Source organism: Quercus suber, unplaced genomic scaffold, assembly GCF_002906115.3.
Source record: "Quercus suber isolate HL8 unplaced genomic scaffold, Cork oak 2.0 scaffold_94, whole genome shotgun sequence".
NCBI lineage: Eukaryota > Viridiplantae > Streptophyta > Magnoliopsida > Fagales > Fagaceae > Quercus > Quercus suber.
Window position 1 is genome coordinate 483,731 of NW_027069559.1, and position 21,827 is coordinate 505,557.

At 33.8% G+C, this 21,827-nt stretch overlaps 2 protein-coding genes across 2 annotated transcripts in view; both read right to left on the reverse strand.

Moving 5' to 3' along the window:
* LOC111989521 (alcohol dehydrogenase 1) overlaps positions 1 to 14,551 on the reverse strand; it is a 42,523-nt gene extending 27,972 nt beyond the window's left edge. The window contains exon 1 of the mRNA XM_065774550.1: positions 14,349 to 14,551. Coding sequence (XP_065630622.1) covers positions 14,349 to 14,385 — 37 coding nt within the window. The 5' untranslated portion in view covers positions 14,386 to 14,551. The remainder of the gene's footprint in view (positions 1 to 14,348) is intronic.
* LOC111989518 (alcohol dehydrogenase) lies at positions 10,770 to 12,995 on the reverse strand. The gene is made up of 8 exons (XM_065774551.1): positions 12,863 to 12,995; positions 12,371 to 12,696; positions 12,192 to 12,274; positions 12,022 to 12,097; positions 11,868 to 11,929; positions 11,562 to 11,657; positions 11,299 to 11,460; positions 10,770 to 11,049 (listed from the first exon to the last, which is right to left on the reverse strand). Exons 2-8 carry the CDS (start codon positions 12,579 to 12,581, stop codon positions 10,933 to 10,935), a joined length of 807 nt encoding a protein of 268 aa, XP_065630623.1. The 5' UTR covers positions 12,582 to 12,696; positions 12,863 to 12,995; the 3' UTR covers positions 10,770 to 10,932.
* Positions 14,552 to 21,827: the final 7,276 nt, after the last annotated feature.

Genomic DNA, 21,827 nt, shown 5'->3' on the forward strand with positions numbered 1-21,827 from the left:
GCTATGCTTCCAAATTGTGAAATATTACCATCCAAAAAGAGTCATGCGACAGTTTGGATTGTTGCAAAGATGTCCAAAATGGCCTACTGACAATTTGGATAAATTTGTGCATTGTGTAAAGATGACAAGGAAGTCTGGTGTTAATTGGCTTACGCAGCATGCACAATACCCCCGGCTTTGGAATGCGTGAGCTGAACATGTAGTTGGGGATGAGCATTTCGATTTAAGTGTGGACTACACAACATGGTACCATCAACATGGTCACCTATTCATGACACCAAAGGCAGTTGCCCATGTGTACCAGGTAATAATTTTAGCTTTTTCAATAATACTGCACTAATAAATGTTTTTTTTTTTTTTTTTTTTTTCTGTAGCAGCAAACTGAGATTAATAATATGTTAAATTTGGTTGTTGTAAACCAACAGAGGAATGATCTCACTGCACAGCAAGTCCTTACACCAATAGTAAAGGGCCTTACTCGAGTGAAGTTATCGATGGAAGAAAATATTTCTTCCGTCCCTACTCAAAGGGTGACACACTTCGGGCAACAACAAAGGCACCAAAGAAGACAGTTGCAAACCCAAATTGAAACCAAACTGTCCACCTCTACACAACGTGGAAATGATGAAGCCAGACCATCCACCTCTACACAACATAATATGTATAGCTCTACCCAAGCCGGGCTGTCAACATCTGCCGGTAATGAGCCAACCACCTTTAGTGAGTATAATTCAATTAATTTCAACGAGTACTGCATGAATTTATATCAACAGATTGGATTATCCACTTCCATAGGACAAGGATTTGAGGGTTTGTTTAGCTATGACCATTATTCCCAACCTATTTCAACACCTCCCTCCTATCACCCATCGCCACCTCCATCCTATGCTGGGCAATACAAGTATGGCCAAGATAGCCAGTATATCTATGATTTCAGCACACCACAACCTTCCCAACCAGCCCCTCATGTTGGTGATTTCTACACGCCACCAAATACATGGGCATGTGCTCCAAATAATGAGGAAGAGGCCTCCGTAACAGACTCTGAGGAAGAGGCCTCTGTAACAGACTCTGAGGAAGATGCCTCAAATGAGGACAGTGGGGAAGATGCAAAGGTTGATACTAGAACATAGCCGAGGCGCATGGGGAAAAGTCCTGTGTAAGCATGAAGGTACCCACAACGAGTAAATAGGCATCCTCCATGTTGTGGAACATAACAAAAACTTCATGTAACCCATCGTCGCAATGACTAATTTGATAGGCCACAAATTGAATTGACCCTTTGTGATAGAAATTAATTAATTAATTAGCCAAATTATTAATTAATTAATTTATCATGCAAATGCGTGGTAGCACAAACAAATCACCAAAAACTAAATATGCAGCAGAAATTAAATGACACGGTGATTTGTTTACGAATGGAGAAAAACCTGACGGCAAAAACTCCACGGGTGATTTTTAGGTCACCACTCTTGAATCTCCACTATTATCACAACAAGTGGTTACAAGTAAGAGAATCTCAAGTACCTTACCAACCTACAGTTGAACCCTTACCCCAATACCTAATTGAACTTATTCTGTAGTGACAATTCCCACTTTTGATGTACGGCTCCCATATGTGACTAACCAATGCGTGGATCCCAGTACGCGACTTCAACACCAACTTTGAAGGAGATGTTGGTTGCAAAATTCTTCAGTTTATTCTACACGATGAAGATCAAGAAGATGTTTGGTCACAAAACCCTTTGGTGCAAATACACAGCAACTTCTTCAGAAGAGATGAACTAGGTCAAGAACTTTGTCTTTGATCACAAATTGCTTGAACAGAGTTTGCTCAATGCTTTTGCAACTTGTGTACAATTTGACGCCCCTTAAAATAATCCTTTTATATGTCTAGGGTTAGGAGAAAAGAAGGCCCAAAGACACATTCATGGATCCCAAGAAGTCAGATCAGAAAATCTGATTTTATAAATCTCGACAGTTAGTAGGTGTCGAGAAGCTATCGAGCAGGTGTTGAGCTTTAATGAATTTGCACTTTAGCTTGTTTTTCTTGGACAAACTTGATGACTTCAACACTTGATCTTGAAACCTTGTTTTTTGAAGTATTAAAAACACCTAGAACTACCCAATTACAAGTAGAGTGCGTTTTGTCAAAGGATTAGCCAATTTACATAAAAAAAATGGCATATATTCTTAACAAGTGAAAACACATATGTCCTAACATAATTAATGTAAAATGACTGTTTATTAAAAATATATTAAAGTATTATCCTTGTTTATGCATCATTGTAGCAAAAAATATTATGCCTAGATAGTATACATAGCACATTATACTACTAACCGTAAGACCTTTGTGAAAATAAGAAATGTGTATACATTTTTTGGCATTTGAATTTAGTGCCCAATTAATCTAATCATACATTTATTTACTATAATTGTCAATTCCTACAAATCCAACATAGAATCTATATGTGTAGCCACAACTGTAGATGCAAAATAGCCAGAAAAAAAAAATTTGGTCAAACTTGTATTTTTATAGTTGATCCTTTTTCCTTTGCATGACGGCTACTGTGGTGTACATGTCTATTTTCATTCTCCACAGCCTCTCTTCCAAACCCTCGTAAAGTGTCAAAGAAAAATAAAACTTTCACCATCTAATTTTCGTCCAAATTTACAGCAGCAAATTGTGAGTTAATTTTGGCCAACAAATTTTGTGAATTTCAAAAAACTCAAAACATAAAAGTTGTAGATATTTAAGTCACGGTCCCATCCCATCTAGCCTTGAGTTAATTGGATTTTTGAAGAGAAAGATACGTCTAAAATACTGATAAGTGCTCAAATCTGATTTTTCCTCTTCAGATTATGGCCCTTTGATTTCTTTCCTTATTTGAGACTTTCAAACATGGTAAATGACCCAAGCACTCCATAAAATTTATACATTTTAAGGTGTTATCGAAACCCTAAACTATAATACACAATATATATATATATATATAGACACACACACCCACAGACACAAAATAAATAAACGTACACTCCAATCCAACTTGTAGTGATAGAAAACATTGTAGCATATGGAATTAGTACCATGTTCTTTCAAATAATACAAACTAACAATATGTTCCAACTCCTAAAAAAAATAATTAAATAAAAAAAAATAAAAAACAGTCTAACCAATCCATTGAAGTAGATTGAATACTTATGTTAGATCATTCAGTTTGGCCACTAGTAGAGCCAGCAACAGTTTGAGTGGGGCATGTTCTTCTATTATGGCCTTCTTGCCTACAAAGACTGCACAATGGCCTTGGTTGATGCTCTACCCCTTCATCCATTTCATTTCAAAGCTGAGTTATTCTTGGTCGACCTTTTTCACGGCGCAGCTTAACATTAGGATACAAGATCGGGAAATCAGGCTCATTCCAATGTACACTGTTTGGAACCATGCGAAATCTAGGTGCATAACAAGCAACTTGTTCTTCCAAATGGTAGCAGTGGTCAATATATCGTATTGCAGAGATGCCCTGATATTTACACATGGCAATGACATGTGAGCACGGCATCTTATAAACCTGACATTTTTTACAACTACAAGTGTTCTACCTCAAATTTACCTCATAACGATGATTACCCCTATATGCAGAGTTAGGGTTTATTGGTGTTCTGACTTCAAACATACCATCTTCATGACTGAACACAGTAACTGAATGCTTTGATGCCTTTTTTTCCCATTTATTGAATTTATTCTTTGCATAGGCCGTAATGAGTTCACCGCCAGTAACCTCTGCACGTGCCTTAGTATACCGATCGGCAAAGTAGGCTACACAACGGTAGTATGTAAGTTCAACTAACACAATTATGGGCAGATTTCTAGCACTCTTTAGAATTCCGTTGAAGCTTTTAGACAAGTTTGTCGTCATTGCCCCATAACGATGTCCACCATCGTGTGCTAACGTCCACTTGTCCACCGGTATTTCTGATAAATACTTCTCACCATCTGCACTTAATTGAGTAATTCTATCTCTGGTTATTTGATACTTTCGTAACTAATTCTCCATGCCTACCCACATTACCATAGCCTTCAAGTTTTTATTCCCAATTTGTTGATTGAAATTGTTAGCCACATGGTGAAGGCAAAAACAATGATACCAACATGTCAATTGACATATAGTCCGTATCGCTGCCATTATACCAAGGTGACGATCAGATATGACACAGAACCCTTCCCGATTAGTGACATTAATCTGAATACAAACCAAAAACCAATACTAGCTATCATCAATTTTCTTCTCCACAATGGCAAAGGCAAGTAGAAAAAGTCTGTTCTCACCATCCCACATTGATGCAATCAGTAACATACCTTTGTACTTACCATATAGGAAAGTTCCATCTATACTAATCATTAGCCTATAATGTTGAAAACCTTCAATTGATGGACCAAAAGCCCAGAACACTCTCTTGAATATTGCACAGCCTTGCATAGTAGTAGGTATTGTTCTCCAAATAACCTTGCTACCCGAGTTTGAATTAGTCAAAGCTTTCAACCATTTTGGCAATAATTGGCAAGATTTGTCCCAATTGCCAAATGCTCTACCAATAAGAAGGCCGGTATTGGTACTTATTGTAAAGAGTCTGTTGAAGTGAAGAAATATTTATGGTTAGATCATTTTTGACAACATCCCTCAACTCTTTCTCAATAACATGGGTGTCTAACTGCTCGTGATCTTGTGTGAGCGTGGACTCTGTACATGTGTGTGGACCATTTATTTCCTAACCTTAAACAACCCATGTGTAGCCTGAAAGCATGCTCGAAGATGCCAAGAACAATGTTTGCACCTTACAGACCAGCATGCTGGATCTGACTCTCTTACACAAAATGTTTGGTTCCTCTTTATGTGATAGTGTTTAGTAGTTCATCCTTATTGGCAAAAAGCAAGCTCACATAAAATTCTTGGGTAGGGTCCCAAATACTCTGAGTGGGCTTTTCAAATGGTAGGGTTGGATCAATCATATTATCTCACGTGTTCTGTGAAAAGCTTAGTGATAAAGGTTGATGGAATGCCATAACTGGATTGCTTTCATGATTACCTTCATTTAGAGGCTCCTATTCATCTCCAACACCATCAAGGACCTCGTCGTCATCAAGTTGGTCATTATTATCCATGGCTCGCATCCTTTCTGATAATGTGTGGACCACATTTTCAATAGTAGCAGCTATGCGATGTGTATCATTGGAATCATTAGTAATCTCTTGTGTGACATGCTCAACTAGATTATCATGGTCAGCATCACTAGTGTTCATTGGCCGATAAGGAACATGTTAGTCCTCAATTGCAACATGGGTATATGGGGCATGATAGTCAACACTACCAATATTGATTGGGAAATGAGCCGCATCTTTAGAATAATGACCAATACAAGTGGCATATGGATCATGGAAGTGCCCGCCATGTGAATAACTAAACAATGCACTCGGTCCTTCATTGACATATCGAATGGGAAAAACATCTCGGTGGCTTCTTATGAGCTCTACACCCATATATAACTCTGCACCTACAAATCCATATTGGCGATCTAACATATTGAATATTACATTGACAACATATCATCTTCTACCAAAACTTGCTAGTAAGTCACAGGATGTGGATGACATTGAAAAGGAAACCTATACCAAATAGTCAGTTTTGAATCTTCTCTGTTTATATGTAGCGTGGATGCTACTCCATCACATAAATCTTCAAATATAACACCCTAACTTAATGGGAGCATAGAAGGAGGTGGCCCTTCATAATAAACCCCATTTTCTCCATGTTTAATTATTCCGCGGGAATGGATGAGAAAAATGAACAACTTTTTTGCCATCTGCACTAAAACATAATAATAGTATTAATATATTAACACTACACAACCATTACAATGCAATACAAGAATGTAATCCATTAAAAATATTCAATGTTTAAATAGCTAGGGCTGAGAGAATTCTGTTAAAGATGATAATTTCACTGATAATAATAATAATATTAAATTCTTTTTTATTAAGGTTTATGAGCGTATACTAACCTTTTTTTTTTTTTTTTTCTTATAGCATACGTGTATATTATAGGCTAACAAACTAAGTATTTCTTTAAGGAAAAACTGGCCTGTCATGTTGAAATATATTTTTGCTATAGGAAATTTTAGGCAAGAATTCATAGACAAATAATTTAAAACATATCATACAAATCAGTTCATGTTGCAAAACACATAATACAAAAACAAGATTTGCATGAACAAATAATTTAACAAAAACAAGATTTTCATGCTTAGTTATGCCCAAAAACATATCAACATGAATATTATAAAAAGAAAAATAACTACTTAAGAGATGTAACTCACCTTCTAAGAGATAAAGAACGGATAGATATTTGCAAGTGTTGTTACTTATAGTTGTTTGTAGAATGTATGGCACGCATGAATTGAAAATGGTTGGTAGAATTATGAGGGGAATAAGAGTGGAGAAGAAGGTTGATGGAATTTATAGGGGAAAAAGAGTAGAAAATAAGAACCATGGAAATTTTAGTAACATTAGTGCTGTTTAAATAGGATGCAAGTTTCATATCAGTAAAATTCTTAGATTTTAAACTATATAATTAGATAGCAATTGACCAAATACAACACAACATAGATGGTTTACAGTGTGCACATCAATCATTTTTTTCTTTCCTATTGTAAGAATCCATATACTTTCTTGGTTTTTTTTTTATTTTTATTTTTTTTTTTTTACAGCGTACACATCAATCATTTTTTTCTTTCATTTCGTATTGTAAGAAACAAAACCAAACTACTTCGGTCAAAAAAATACTGAAGAATAAAAAGACAAAACAGGTACTCTGAGGAGTTGAGGGGAATATATTCGAGAGTTGAGGGGAATATATTCGATGCATGCAGAGAATAAGAATCAAATGAGATGAGGAGTTGAGTTGATTGGTTGATTGAAGCTTTGTTTTTTGTTACTTTGTTTACACGTCACATAAGAATCTATACTTCTTTGCTTTTTTTTTTTTTTTACACGTGCACATCAATTGCAGGTTTTTTCTTCTGTATGTAAAAATCTATGTACTTTCTTTGCTTTTTTTTGGTTTATAGTGTGCACATCAATCATTTTTTTTCTTCAATATTATAAGAATCTATTACTTTCTTTCTTTTTTTGGTTTACATGTGCACATCAATTATTTTTTTCTTTCCTATTGTAAGAATCTATATACTTTCTTTGTTTTTTTTTTTTTTTGGGCAGCGTGCACATCAATCATTTTTTCTTCTATAAGAATCTATGTACTTTTTTGTTTTTATTTCCAGCATGCACATCAATTATTTTTTTTCTTTCATTTCGTATTGTCTATGTACTTTTTTTAGAATAAGAATCAAGTTGCTTTGTACTTGAATCTAACCTTATTTGTTTTATAGGGTACTTTTACAATACGAAAGGAAAGAGCACGACGTACACACAAACCAAAGTGCTTCGGTCAAAAAAATAATGATGAACAAGAATATGTGTACTTTTTTATGCCATGACATATTCTCTGTCCTCTATTTCGACAATGCCATTGCCACAAACCAATTGTAACATTTTTTTTTCTCCCATTTTCGGCAATGGCATTGCCACAATTGCCACAAATTTTTTCCCATTTTTTCCCCCTATTTCGGCAATGCCATTGCCACAAATCCATTCCACTTTTTTTTTTTTTGGAAAATGATATGTGCACACAATTTTTACAACATTTTTACAACAAATTTTAAATGGCAAGTTGTTATTAGTTGTTATTTTTGGATTAAAAAAGTAATCTCAATGTTAAATTCAAATTTAAACTAATAACAACTAATCATATGTGATTTGTTGTGAAAATGTTGTAAAAATATTGTGTACGTAGCACTTTTTTTATTTTAATTCCTCCCAAATTTCGGCAACCACTTTTTTTTCCCCTCCCATTTTCGGCAATGGCATTGCCACAATTGCCACAAATTTTTTTTTCCCATTTTGGTAATGCCATTGCCACAAATCCATTCCACATTTTTTTTTTTTTGGAGAAATGATATGCGCACACAATTTTTACAACAAATCCTAAATGGCATGTTGTTATTAGTTGTTATTGTTGGATTAAAAAAGTAGTCTCAGTGTTAAATTTAAATTTGAACTAATAACAATTAATTACATGTGATTTATTGTGAAAATATTGTAAAAATATTGTGTACATAGCACTTTTTTTATTTTAATTCCTCTCCAGATTTCGGCCACCACTTCGTCTTTTTTTCCCCTCCCATTTACAGCAATGGCATTGCCACAATTTTTTTTCCCTCCTATTTCGACAATGCCATTGCCACAATTGGTTTCCCTTTGAGCACCCGCCTAACACAAGCACACTTCGGGCACTCACCCACTCGGTCAACTTTTTGGGCAACAGGAATTTCGGTAATGCTATTGCCGAAATTCCAAATTTTCTCTCTCCTACTTTTTCTCTTTCTCTCTCATACTTTTGTTAGAATTTCAGCAATACCGTTGCCGAAATTCACTCTCTTTCCTCAATTCACTAAATAACTTGGAACAGTACCCATAACGCAAATAAATTTGAAATTCAGCAATATTCAGCCAAAAGACTTCATAAAATAGTATTTTAAAACAGTATCACAGAAGAAGTTTTTTTTTTTTTTTTTTAATTTAAAAAAATAAAAAGGTAAAGAAGAAACCAAAAAAACAGCTATATATAGAAAAACAAATAAAATGACATAATCAAAATCGAAAGAGAACATTGAGAATCCCAGAAATAACATCACAAAGATGCTCCACCAGTTCTTCCCTCTTTACCAACATTACTGGATACGTTAGCCGTATAGTCCCTCTAAATGCATCCCCACAGTCTTTGGGATACAGCTTCGCAGCTTTCACCTCCAGCCTCGCAAGATTATACTGGTAAATACGCAAGGCCTTGCGTGACTCATCAAATGCTTTGCTCGCATTTGCATACATGTCTGAGCACAGCCTCACCATCCGCTGAAATTCAGGGTTTACACCATTCTTAAACTGTAGGTTCAGAAGGTAAAGGGACGTGGCTGAAGCACTTTCTTTAACTTTCTGGATCACAATTTCTGCTAAACCTTTTGTGATTGACGTGTTACTTAATGGGTCGGAGTTTATGGTTGATATACAAAGCTCAGGGTATTGGGTGCTTTGGCATGTCTTTAGTATCAAGTCTTGGTCACTTGCTACAAGAGAGAAATGGTGGAGTAGTAGATATGTGAGTGATGAGAGGAAAAGTGGTGGAAAGGAGGAAGCTGGAACCATGGGGCAACGGGAATAAAATATCTGTTGCTGCAATGGTAATAGGGAAACAATGAAAACATTAAATGGGTTATCTTTGCCTGCCACGAACTCTGTGATGTTTTAGGAAGGGTGTCCTCATCCAGAGTTTATGTGAGGAAATTTGAAGAGCATCTTTCTGAAAATTTACTCCACCTGTTTTGAGCTTTCTATTGGCCAAGATTGATGATTTTAATGAGTTTGAAAATGAATTCATTAATATTTCAGTAACACCCTGCAGGTTCAGTTACTTCCCCCCAACCATTAATGGATAGAACCGTTGCCATCGCAACAGCTTATAGATTGGGAGTCAAGAGTGTCCCAATAGCCCCAGACACAGACAGGGCCGGCCCAAGGCCTAGGCAACTTAGGCCTAGGCCTAAGGCCCCATAACGTTAAAAAAAAAAAAAAAAATATCCCTACTGAAAAATGGCCCCATCCCCCTCCGGAAAGTCCCAAAATTTTATAAAAATATAACATTTTTTAAATAATTAGTACTTTTTTTTTAAGAGTGATGTTAAAGATATCACAAATTTTATTATAGGTCTAAGTTTAAGTTTAATTGATATGTCACCAATCACATAAAAAAAGTAATTTAAACACAAATAAATTAAGTTATTGAAATTCATCAATTACAATCATTATAACATGATATTGTGAATATTTTGTAATATTTTTAGTATTTTTTCTTTTTCATTTCTAACAGAGCTTCCAAAATAGGAGGCCAATAGAAATTTAAACCTATTGAAACCTTAAAATGTTTCAAAAAAAAAATCTGCAAATGTTATAGGACTAATCCCCTCTACAGTTTGAGATCTTAATTTTTGTATACTAATCTCGTACAAAGCCACACACCAAATAATATCTATCTATTTATCTTTTTCTCTTTAAAAAAAATATAAAATTAAAATTAAAATTACTATTATACTTAACTATGCAGTCATATATTCAAGTTAAAGTAAGTTTCTTTTTTAACAAAATAATATTGTTTTTAGTTCTTTTTGTTTAAATTTATTGTTAAACTATGACATTCAATCTTATGTATGAAATTAACCTTAGTTTGATTAGTATTATTCATCAATTTCTATATTTACATCAAATTAGTCTTAATTTAATTAATATTATATAAATTTATTTAATTAATGTTTACACGCACACACATTCAACATTGTAGATAATGCTTTTTTATAAATAAATAAATAAATAAAAAAAGAGAAAAAGAAAGAAAGAAAGAAAGAAAGAAGATTTGACCCCATGGCATGACATTGGCATCATAATTATTGCTCTTATAGACCGGATTTAAACCCAAGCTTTCATCCAAGATTTAAACCCTGTGGATACATATTTGTTTGCTGAATAACCCTGTGGATACATATGCGGAAACAAATTTCATAATGACAACAACAACATAAAGATATCCATCTAATAGTGATATTACAGATTAGTCAAAAGGAACATAAATAAAATTTTTATTTATTGTTAAGATAACACAAACAAGTAACATAAACTGCTTCACTCTACATATCAAGTTCATAACTCTTATTCAAAATTGCTAGCAAGATCTCTGGACATTAATGATACACACCATCTTGATCAGTAATGTTTTAAGCATCCATGCGGATAATGCATCGGATAGACTGCCCTTTCAGCATGTAGTCAAATGCTTTGTTGATCTCTGAGAAAGGGACTGAGTGAGTAATAAATTTCTCCAATTCCAACTCCTGCAAAATCATTGACGATGTCATTGACCAGGTAAAACACAGAATAGGCCTTGCTTGTTATGTAAAAGTAACAATCACATCCTGAAACCACTACCCATAATTATACACAATAGCACTTAATCAAAGTATGTTTATTTCATAATAATATAAGAAAGTTGCACTCTGCCTACTCCATTTTCAGTTGCTCAAAAAAGACATGTATATGAAGGAGAACAATGCAATGGTTCAAGAACAGAAACATAAGTTTACCTTGTTCATGTACTTTTCCACCACAGAAGGAATGTCAGTGCGGGGCTTGTAATTGCCAAAAAAGGTACCCTTAAGAGTCCTCTCATTCAAAAAATTCATAGGATGAGTCTGAAATGAATCATCTTTATTTGGTACCCCAACGAGTACTGCAACACCCCAACCCTGAGAAAAAGAAAATTTTAGTCTACAAGGAAACATAATGCCATTATCAGAAGCACTTCTATAATAAGATTAACATGGGTATAAATTCATCAAATGATTACATCATGAACGCATTCAAATGCTGAGATCATGGCCTGGATGCTTCCAGTACATTCAAGAGCCCGATCCACTCCTCCATCAGTCATCTCAGCAATCACCTATAATTGAGAGCATAACCTTGATAGTGTGAGAAGCGCAAAAAGTTTGTACACCAAAACAGGTTTTTTGCCTACTAATTTCAGCAACAGAAAATATGTACAAGATAAGAAAAGAACTTAATTAGGAGAAAAAAAAAAAAAACCCAAAATCCACGTTTATTATGTCAACTAATTAATCACAAAATAGCAAGCCATGGCGTCCAATCTAACCTCTTGAACAGGCTTGTCATGATCTTTTGGATTCACAAACTCAGTAACACCAAACTTTTTGGCTGCCAAAGAGATTAAGAATCAAAACCATCAGCCACATGTAAATATGAACATAATAAGATTAGGAACATGCATATATACAATTAATGTTCACCTTCTTCAAAACGACCAGAGTGCAAATCAATACCAATGATTCTTGAAGCCCCAGCCATCCTTGCGCCTTCACAAGCCTAAATATCCACACAGGATTAGAGATACAGAAAATCATTCTAATCATTTTGCAGTTGCCAAAAACTATAGAACATAGCAACAAAGAAAACTCACAGCAAGGCCAACAGCACCCAATCCAAATACGGCTACAGATTGACCCTTTTTGGGTTTTGCAACATTCAAAGCGGCACCCATACCTTCAAGCATATAAATAAATAGATCAATGGAAAATAAAAATCATCAAGAATATTATCACTTATATCATTATTGTTCTTCAAATGTAGAACTCCTACCTGTGGATATTCCACAACTAAGTACACAAACTTTGTCAAGTGGAGCTGCAGGGTTGATCTTGGCAACGCAGCCAACATGAACAACAGTGTATTCGCTAAATGTGGAGGTGCCAACAAAGTGGTAAATGGGCTTTCCATTTTTGGAGAATCTTGTCTTTCCATCATTGAGCATAACACCCCTCTCAGTATTGATCCGAAGAAGGTCACACATATTGCTCTCCTCTGACTTACAGTGGTGGCAATCCCCGCATTCTCCAGTGAAGCACGGGAGAACATGGTCTCCTGGTTTGAGCTCAGTCACACCCTCACCTACACTCTCCACAATTCTGAGCAACACGAACAGAATCAATTAGTACTTGTTCGCACAGCTAAAAATCGATTTACTAAAATCATTAGGATTTTCAGTTGTAGTCTGCAGAGAGAGGAATTAGAAACTAATTCAGTTAAATATTGGAAATTAACTTAACTAAGAAAGTACTATACTATACATACCCCCCAGCTTCATGACCAAATATGCGAGGAAATAGCGGTGTCTGCCCCTGTAATAGAAAGGAACATTTCAGTTTCAACTACAAATTGAATACAACAACCTCAAGTCCTCAACCACACCCCGACCCAGTCCAATTCGAGCTCGTTGAAAGTTTCCTAATCCATTTGTAAATAGATTCATCAAATCCAATTTATAAATTACATGGAAACAGTATTTCCTCCGTTGAGCAATACAAGCTGATCATAATATCTTTCATTATTTTATCAACTTAATCACGGATGGTGGAAAAAAAAATTTTAATATGTTCTTTTTATTATAATATCTTTCAAAAATAACAAACGCTGATAATAACCAAGAGATTTATTTATTTTTTAAAATTTATAAAAAAAAAATCAAAATATCAAGAATGATGCAAGAGTCAACCTATGGCAGTTGACTATTTTTAAAAGTTTTAGTAAAGTTTTAATCAGAGTTAAAAATAATAATAAATAAATTCCTTTTATAATAATATATCTCTCGACAATAACAAAAGCCGATCACGGCCCATGATTCAAACAGGAAAAAAAAAAAGGAAAAAAAGGGCGATGCAAAGAAAAAGTGCATGCCTCTAAAAAAGAAAAGGTGATCAATTTATACATATATTCCCACAAAAACAACTACATCATATCAATTAAAACGAAAAAAACAACAAAAAAAAAAAACACAATAGAAAGAAACCCAATTAGCCAAAAACGGAAGATGTGAAAGACACTGTGACTACTGATCACTGAAACCATCAGANAGAGAGAGGAATTAGAAACTAATTCAGTTAAATATTGGAAATTAACTTAACTAAGAAAGTACTATACTATACATACCCCCCAGCTTCATGACCAAATATGCGAGGAAATAGCGGTGTCTGCCCCTGTAATAGAAAGGAACATTTCAGTTTCAACTACAAATTGAATACAACAACCTCAAGTCCTCAACCACACCCCGACCCAGTCCAATTCGAGCTCGTTGAAAGTTTCCTAATCCATTTGTAAATAGATTCATCAAATCCAATTTATAAATTACATGGAAACAGTATTGCTAACTTCAAGCATTATTTTCCCACCTTAATAAACCAAATTAAATTTCAGATTTGAAGGAGCCAAAAAAACCAACAAATTAATGAATGAATAATTACAAATGATCATTTATTTAATGTATTTATCTTAAGAGAGAATATTAAGGAAACCGCACTTAAGTACTGTACCTAAATTTTGCCCTTTCCAATAATAAAACGAAAAAAACAACAAAAAAAAAAAACACAATAGAAAGAAACCCAATTAGCCAAAAACGGAAGATGTGAAAGACACTGTGACTACTGATCACTGAAACCATCAGACTGAAGCATATATAAAAAGCCAACCCCACATCAGAAACAGAGAAGAACCCAAAAACAAACAAAGAAACAAAAAAATGGTCATATTGAGAAAAAGTGGAAGTGTGTGGTGGCTGGCTCACCTTTGCACTTAATGACCTGACCAGTTGTGCTTGACATGGCTTAAACTTGGATGATTTTTCTGAGTGAAATTAGAGATTACTTTTGTTTTGATTGTGAGTGCTCTGCCAGTGGTGGTACTATATGGTATATATACACCGTTGGCGAAAGAGAATAGATGGACAGAAGTACAAATATACCCCCAATTGGGTTATGTGATAATGTCAATAATTCCAGCTTGGTGATCACTCCAAACAGGTGTCAATCACGCAATACCATTAATGGTTTTCAAAGGCGCCCTCGGATTCTCTCAATAGTGCTCATTACTTTAGTCATAAGCACAGTTTTGAAAATTTTCCGTTAACTGTGGCCAATAGTAAACCTGTTTGTTGACAATTACAGATAAATATTTGACATCCACCCACGCAAGATATTATCCTTTTTACCCATTCTTTTTTCTTACAAATTTAATCTATTTTAAAATAAAAAAATGTTACGTTCACAATATTTTTATAATAATGTTACAATAAATCATAAGTAATTAGTTATTATTAATTTTATTTGAACCTACCACTAAAATCATTTTTTTTATTTCACTAATAATAATCTGTAACAAACCTGCAACTTAAAATTTATTCTAAAAAATATTATATATATAGCATGTTTTTTTTTTTATAAATATTAAGTATTTTTATCACACATCTTTTTATAAGAGAAATTTTTAAAAAAAAAACTTACATATATATTAAAAAAACCAAACTCTTAAATTTACTTCAAATCCTATCTAAAAAAATCTAGTGTAAAAGTAAAGTAAAAGTAAAACCACTGCTGCAAAGTAAATATCGTTGAGAACCCTACCGACTTGCGTAAACTATTGCAACTTTTGCTTAACCTCATTCCAAGGTAAAAGCCAAACCATCATTTCATTTCATGATATAATGGCAAAATCGCAATTTTGACTGTTTTATTTCCCCATTCTTAATTGAAGGCAAATCTGGAAGTCTTCACGGTTCCAATGATATATTATGTGATTAAATTAAATTATCGCTCTTATTTTATCTATTTAAGGCAAAATTTAAATACAGTTCTTTAAATATAGATACCTAGGTATTTTATTTAAAATTAAAATATTTACCTGCTTACTTAACAATAAAAATGTCATTTTCTTATCCATTTACATTTTTTCTTTCTTTTATTTTTTTCCTGTTTCAGACTATGACTTCTCACGAAAAAACCACAAAACCCCAAAACTGTTTTGGATAGCACAAACTAGTGGATACACAAAACAATGACATGTATCCTTTTGTCAAAACCTATAACAAGAAGATATGTGTTATCTTTTAAAGTAATGTAAACCAACATTGCCATATAGCAATTAGCGGATTATGATTTGTACATGTCATAAATAATTGCCACGTCATAATCAGTCTCCTTAAAATACCCCTAAATAAATCACTATTACATATATTTGAAATTTGTAAAGTTTCTTGCTTAAATATTTATATTTAATTAAAAATTAAATGAGTCTCCTAAAATTACTTCAAAAAATTTTTTTTTTTCATTTAAATCCTATCTAAAAAAATCTAGTGTAAAAGTAAAGTAAAAGTAAAACCACTGCTGCAAAGTAAATATCGTTGAGAACCCTACCGACTTGCGTAAACTATTGCAACTTTTGCTTAACCTCATTCCAAGGTAAAAGCCAAACCATCATTTCATTTCATGATATAATGGCAAAATCGCAATTTTGACTGTTTTATTTCCCCATTCTTAATTGAAGGCAAATCTGGAAGTCTTCACGGTTCCAATGATATATTATGTGATTAAATTAAATTATCTCTCTTATTTTATCTATTTAAGGCAAAATTTAAATACAGTTCTTTAAATACAGATACCTAGGTATTTTATTTAAAATTAAAATATTTACCTACTTACTTAACAGTAAAAATGTCATTTTCTTATCCATTTACATTTTTTCTTTCTTTTATTTTTTTCCTGTTTCAGACTATGACTTCTCACGAAAAAACCACAAAACCCCAAAACTGTTTTGGATAGCACAAACTAGTGGATACACAAAACAATGACATGTATCCTTTTGTCAAAACCTATAACAAGAAGATATGTGTTATCTTTTAAAGTAATGTAAACCAACATTGCCATATAGCAATTAGCGGATTATGATTTGTACATGTCATAAATAATTGCCACGTCATAATCAGTCTCCTTAAAATACCCCTAAATAAATCACTATTACATATATTTGAAATTTGTAAAGTTTCTTGCTTAAATATTTATATTTAATTAAAAATTAAATGAGTCTCCTAAAATTACTTCAATTTTTTTTTTTTCATTTTTTACCTTAATTGGTTTGTCACTTTTTTGTTTTTTGCATTTTTTTTAAAAGAAAATTAGTTTGTCACTTTTTTTTTTTAAATCATACAATATTAACACGTCCTTTTATTCAAGCAAAAGAAAATAACACATGATAAAACTCCTATATTCCTTCTACCCATTAACATTTCTGGCCATATAAGTAATAAATAAATAAACAACTGACAAATAACGTGATAATTTGTTCACATTCATGTACATAGTCCAATTTATATCTCACAAAAGAGAGAGGGGGAAAGCCAACCGTTATATTAAATTTTTTTTTTTTTTTTTTTTTAATTGACAACGAGCGGAGCGTTTAAGAATGAGATGAGAGAATTGCAAATTTGCAACTAATGAAAATTTGGAGATCTGAGCAGTATTGGTGTTTTGTCTCTATAACCTCTTCATCTTCCTTGACTTTTTATCTCCCACTTAAATTTAAAGCACTGTTCAATTTTTTTTTAGGGTTTTGATTAATTGATCTATTTTTTAATTTGTGCAATATTCTAATTTTCTTTAGCTCAATTTTGGTGTTACTTCTTCCTCAAATTTTGGTGTTACTTGCTTACTGTTATGGCTTTTTGACATAATAAAGAAATTGTTTGCCTTTCTTAGGTTTGTCAATTCCCCTTATATTAGGAACTTCGGGAATGCAGACAAAATTACCTCATTCGGTATTGGTATGCCCATGATTTCCTACTAAATGACTGATGAAACAATGTATGAATTGTTTCATCTTCTTGATCTATGTTATATTGAGATTAGTTTTTCATTTTATTGGGGTTTTGCAGATAAAAATAAACATTTAGAGAAAGTTGGAACCCAAGATGGAGCCATTGTCAATGAACAATGAAATATTTGGACTGCACACAAGAGTTAGACAGGGGTTAAAAGGTTAGTTAGGCAATTGGATTTGATTTGTCATTCCCCGTAGTTGATTTATACGTGTTGGTGTTGTAAAGTCCTTTGATGGGAAACATGTAGCTTTTAAAAAGTGTAAAATGAAGGTAAAGTTGACTTTGACTCTGGTGAATATATGTATTTGTTTATGCTAATTGATCACTGTTAACATGATTGCAATTTAGTTTCTTGTAGACAAATTTAGCACTAGCTTATTAGTTCAATAAAAAAAAGTTCCATTATATGCTGCAAATGACTTAGTATTGTATTCCATTGCTGAAAATTTTCCTCTTCTAAGTATTGTAATTCTTTTATTTACTTTTGAAATATATGAGAAAAATGTAATTCATGTGACTTTGTATACAATGACGAAAATAATTTCATTTGATATTTGAATGTATAGTTTCAAAATTTTAATATAAATTTTTCCATGTGATGCACAAGTTAATCACTAGTTGGATTAAAGTTATATCCAAATGCATTCCTACGATTAAAGTTGATAATGTGGGATTTTGATGATTAATTATAATTGGTTAAAATTAATAAATGAAACTAATAATATCAGACTCTAAAATTGATTAAATAAAATAAAAAAATAAAAAAAAAAAGCTTCAAAGTCAGATTTCTTCAAAGGATCATTAGAAAAACATTGAAAATTGCAAAGAAATCAAATATTGGATCAAACAAAGGCTTCTAAGTCATCCCTTCTTAAGAAAGTGCTAATTCGATCGGCGCCTAGAAAAAAAAAAAAAAAAAAAAAAAACTATAGCTTAGACTTCGAAATTTTAGCTTTAGAAAGTGCTAATTCGATCGGCGCCTAGAAAAAAAAAAAAAAAAAAAAAAAACTATAGCTTAGACTTCGAAATTTTAGCTTGATCTTTCAATTTTATTTTATTTTTCAACTTAATCCAACAATTATATGAGATAAAAATCCCAAAATCCTAGCATTGGAGAGTTTGTAATCCATTCCATGCACATCAACCAAGACTTCCATCTCTATGCTTAAAGGATAGATTCACAATTTCAAAGGAAAATTTCCTCTTTGAGAGAGTTATTTTATTTTATTTATTTTTTATTTTTTATTTTTTATTTTTGGGGAAAGTGTCTTTTAAGTTATTGTTGATCATTTCTGTCAATAATGACACTCTACCCCCTTCAAAATGCTCAAATTTATGACCTCCTTAGCATAAATTCAACACAAAACAGAGCACCAGTCACTTCTCACATTCAAGACATCCAGTATCTACTGTTCTTTGCTGAAATCTTAGAAGATTTAAAGCAAGTTTCAAAAGAAACATTGGAGTAAGGAGGTACTGCCCAACTTTCTAAAGCTTGAAGAAAAGAGGTATTACACAAATTCCCAACCTTCCAAAGAACCTTGAAGGTAGGAGATGTTGCTAGTGAACCTCATCTTGAAAAACGTTTGAACCTGTTCTTGAAACCAAACCTACATGAAAGTATAAACCTAGAGAAAATGGGCTTTTGCCCTTTTTTTTTTCTTTTTTCTTTTTTTTTAAAATCCAACATTTTGCCCCCTTTCCCAAATTAATTAGGCAAATGCCCTTACTTTGAAACTCAATTTTCTAAAAATCAAGTTTCAATTTAAAACTCATTTTTTGGACAATTGAATTATAACAAACTGAAAATTTGAAAAAAAAAAAAAAATTCTGGAACTCGAGTTCCATGAACTCAAGTTCCATGCAAGTTTTTTTTTTATAAGTTTGATCGCTCCATACCTATAGCTGCGTTTAGGGAGCCCTATAGTGGCGTTTTCATGCAAGTTTTTTTTTTTTTTTTTTATAAGTTTGGTCGCCCCATACCAAGTTCAAGGAGCCCTATAGTGGTGTTTTAAAGCCTTATAGTAGCGTTTTCATGAAAGTTTTTTTTTTTTTTTTTTATAAGTTTAATCGCCTCATACTAGGTTCTAAAAAAAAAAAAAAAAAAAACCTTAAACTCAAGAATGGACCGTTCGTGACCCTCAAAGCTTTTGGCATTCCGTTCCCGCCAGATACACCACATCAAACAGTGCAGCACCATCCTCCATATAACTATATTACGATGACACCTAAAGTTACAAGACCAACAATCCAACAAGTCCACTACCCTTTGCGGCATCACCCAACAAATACCAAACAAGCAAAAGACCATACTCTACATCTCAAAAGCCAAAGGACAATGAAGAAGGAGATGATCAACAAATTCCCCACACCTTTTGCACATAAAACACCACTCAAGGACAACAAAATGCCTCTTCCGAAGGTTATCCATAGTTAAAATATTGCCTAAAGCCGCTGTCCAAGAGAAAAAAGCTACCCGGGGGGGGACCTTCGATTGCCACACCATTTTCCACGGGAAGGAACTGGCGGTAGAGGGGGATAGGGAGTGATAATACCTGCTCACCGCGAAACCCCTACTATTGGCTGGCTACCAACAAAGTTTATCAAAACCAACACCTCGCACCTTAGTGGAGTAGTTCAAGACCATACACGAATCCAAAGATTGTGACTCTTGATCATTCACTAGGCAACAAAATTGTAGGTCCAAAAAAATTCTCCCATTAGCAAAGCACATAACCTCCAAAACTGAAGCATCCCTTGTCCTACTAATATTATATAAATCTGGAAACACCTCTTTAAGAGGACGATCCCTACACCATACATCATCCCAAAACTTCACACGAGAACCATCACCCACATCATACCGAAGGAACTTAGAAAAATACAGCCAGCCTCTTCTAATGAACTTCCACAAACTAACACCATATGCTCTAGACGCGGATTTTGTACACCAACCACCCCACTCATTCCCATACTTCGCCCCAATGACTCTTCTCCAAAGTGCATCATTCTCCGCACCATAATGCCACAACCATAAGGGTCGTCAATGGGCCGGGTCGGGTCAGCCCAACCTATTTTGACTTAGCCCATAAGCACAATGGACTATTAACTAGTTAACGGGTCAGGTCAAGTTGGGCCAAAAGAGAAAATCTCAGCCCATGACCCTGTCTATGGGCAATGCCTATTTTGTCTTTAGCGAGCTGAGCTATCGAGTTGGGCCTAATGGGCTACCCACATGCTTATGTTAGCATATTATTTTATTATTTTTATAAGGAAATAATCAATTTTTTATAAGGGAATAATCAATCTATTTTTTTAAAGGAAAGAACTAAAGAATTTAATACATAATTAAAAAAAAAAAATTCAATCAAATCTATTTAATTTTTTGTTTTGTTGATGGAAACCTATTTAATTTTTTTATTTATTAAGGCTTTAAATAGTTTTTTTATTTTAATCTGTAATTAAAAAAAAAAAAAGTCAAATGGTTAATTCAAATTTGCTAGACTACTAGAAAAATACATATTTAGTCAACTAAGTTTAGCACAATTACTTTGAGTAACTTAGTGGTTGAAGGAGTTTTCTTAAGAAATTCCTCTATAATATCTCAAGATCAATCCGTCATACACTTCCTCTATATTTTTGTTATGAATTATGAGTTATTAGGCTGGGCCAACGAGCTGGGCTACTGGGCTAGCCCACCGGGTACCCATGGGCATAAAAACTAGCCCACGGCCTCACCCACTGAGCTAGTGGACTACCCATGGGCCTCAATAATAACGGGCCAGGCTGCCTATTAGCCCAGTGGGCCATCATGTTTCTGGGTCGGGCTGTGGGCCATGGGCTATTTAATGACCCTTACACAACCATTTGGCTAATAAAGCAGAGTTAAACCTTCTCAAGCACCGAATGCCTAACCCTCCATTCTTTACTAGCCTACAAACCTTCGACCAACTTACTAAATGAATTTTACGTTTGCCACCAATACCATTCCAAAGAAAGTCTCTTTGTAGATCCTCCATCTGCTTTGCCACCTTAACTGGAATAAGGAAAAGGGAAAGAAAGTAAGTAAGCAGGCTAGAGAGAGTACTCTTAATAAGGTTAACCTTGCCCCCCTTAGATAAATACAATCTCTTCCAACCAGTTAGCCTTCTCTCCATCTTCTCCAAAATAGGATTCCAAACCGTCTTATCTATAAAGAAAGCACCCAACGGAAAACCAAGATATTTCAGCGGAAGAGTTGACTCTCTACAGCCCAAAATCTCCACTAGCTCATGCATATTAGACACATCCCCAACTGGAACCAATTCAGACTTATCTAAATTAATTTTTAGCCCTGACACCTCCTCAAATCTAGAGAGAATCCCACGCAGAACTGTTATATGATTGCTGTCAGCA

Coding starts and splice junctions, on each gene's coding strand:
- LOC111989518 (XM_065774551.1), bottom strand. CDS start 12,581: ATGTGTGACCTTCTTCGGATCAATACTGAGAGGGGTGTTATGCTCAAT. Junction 11,658..11,867: donor ATGACAAGCCTGTTCAAGAG/GTTAGATTGGAC, acceptor TCTCAATTATAG/GTGATTGCTGAGATGACTGA. Junction 11,461..11,561: donor CATTTGAATGCGTTCATGAT/GTAATCATTTGA, acceptor TCTTTTTCTCAG/GGTTGGGGTGTTGCAGTACT.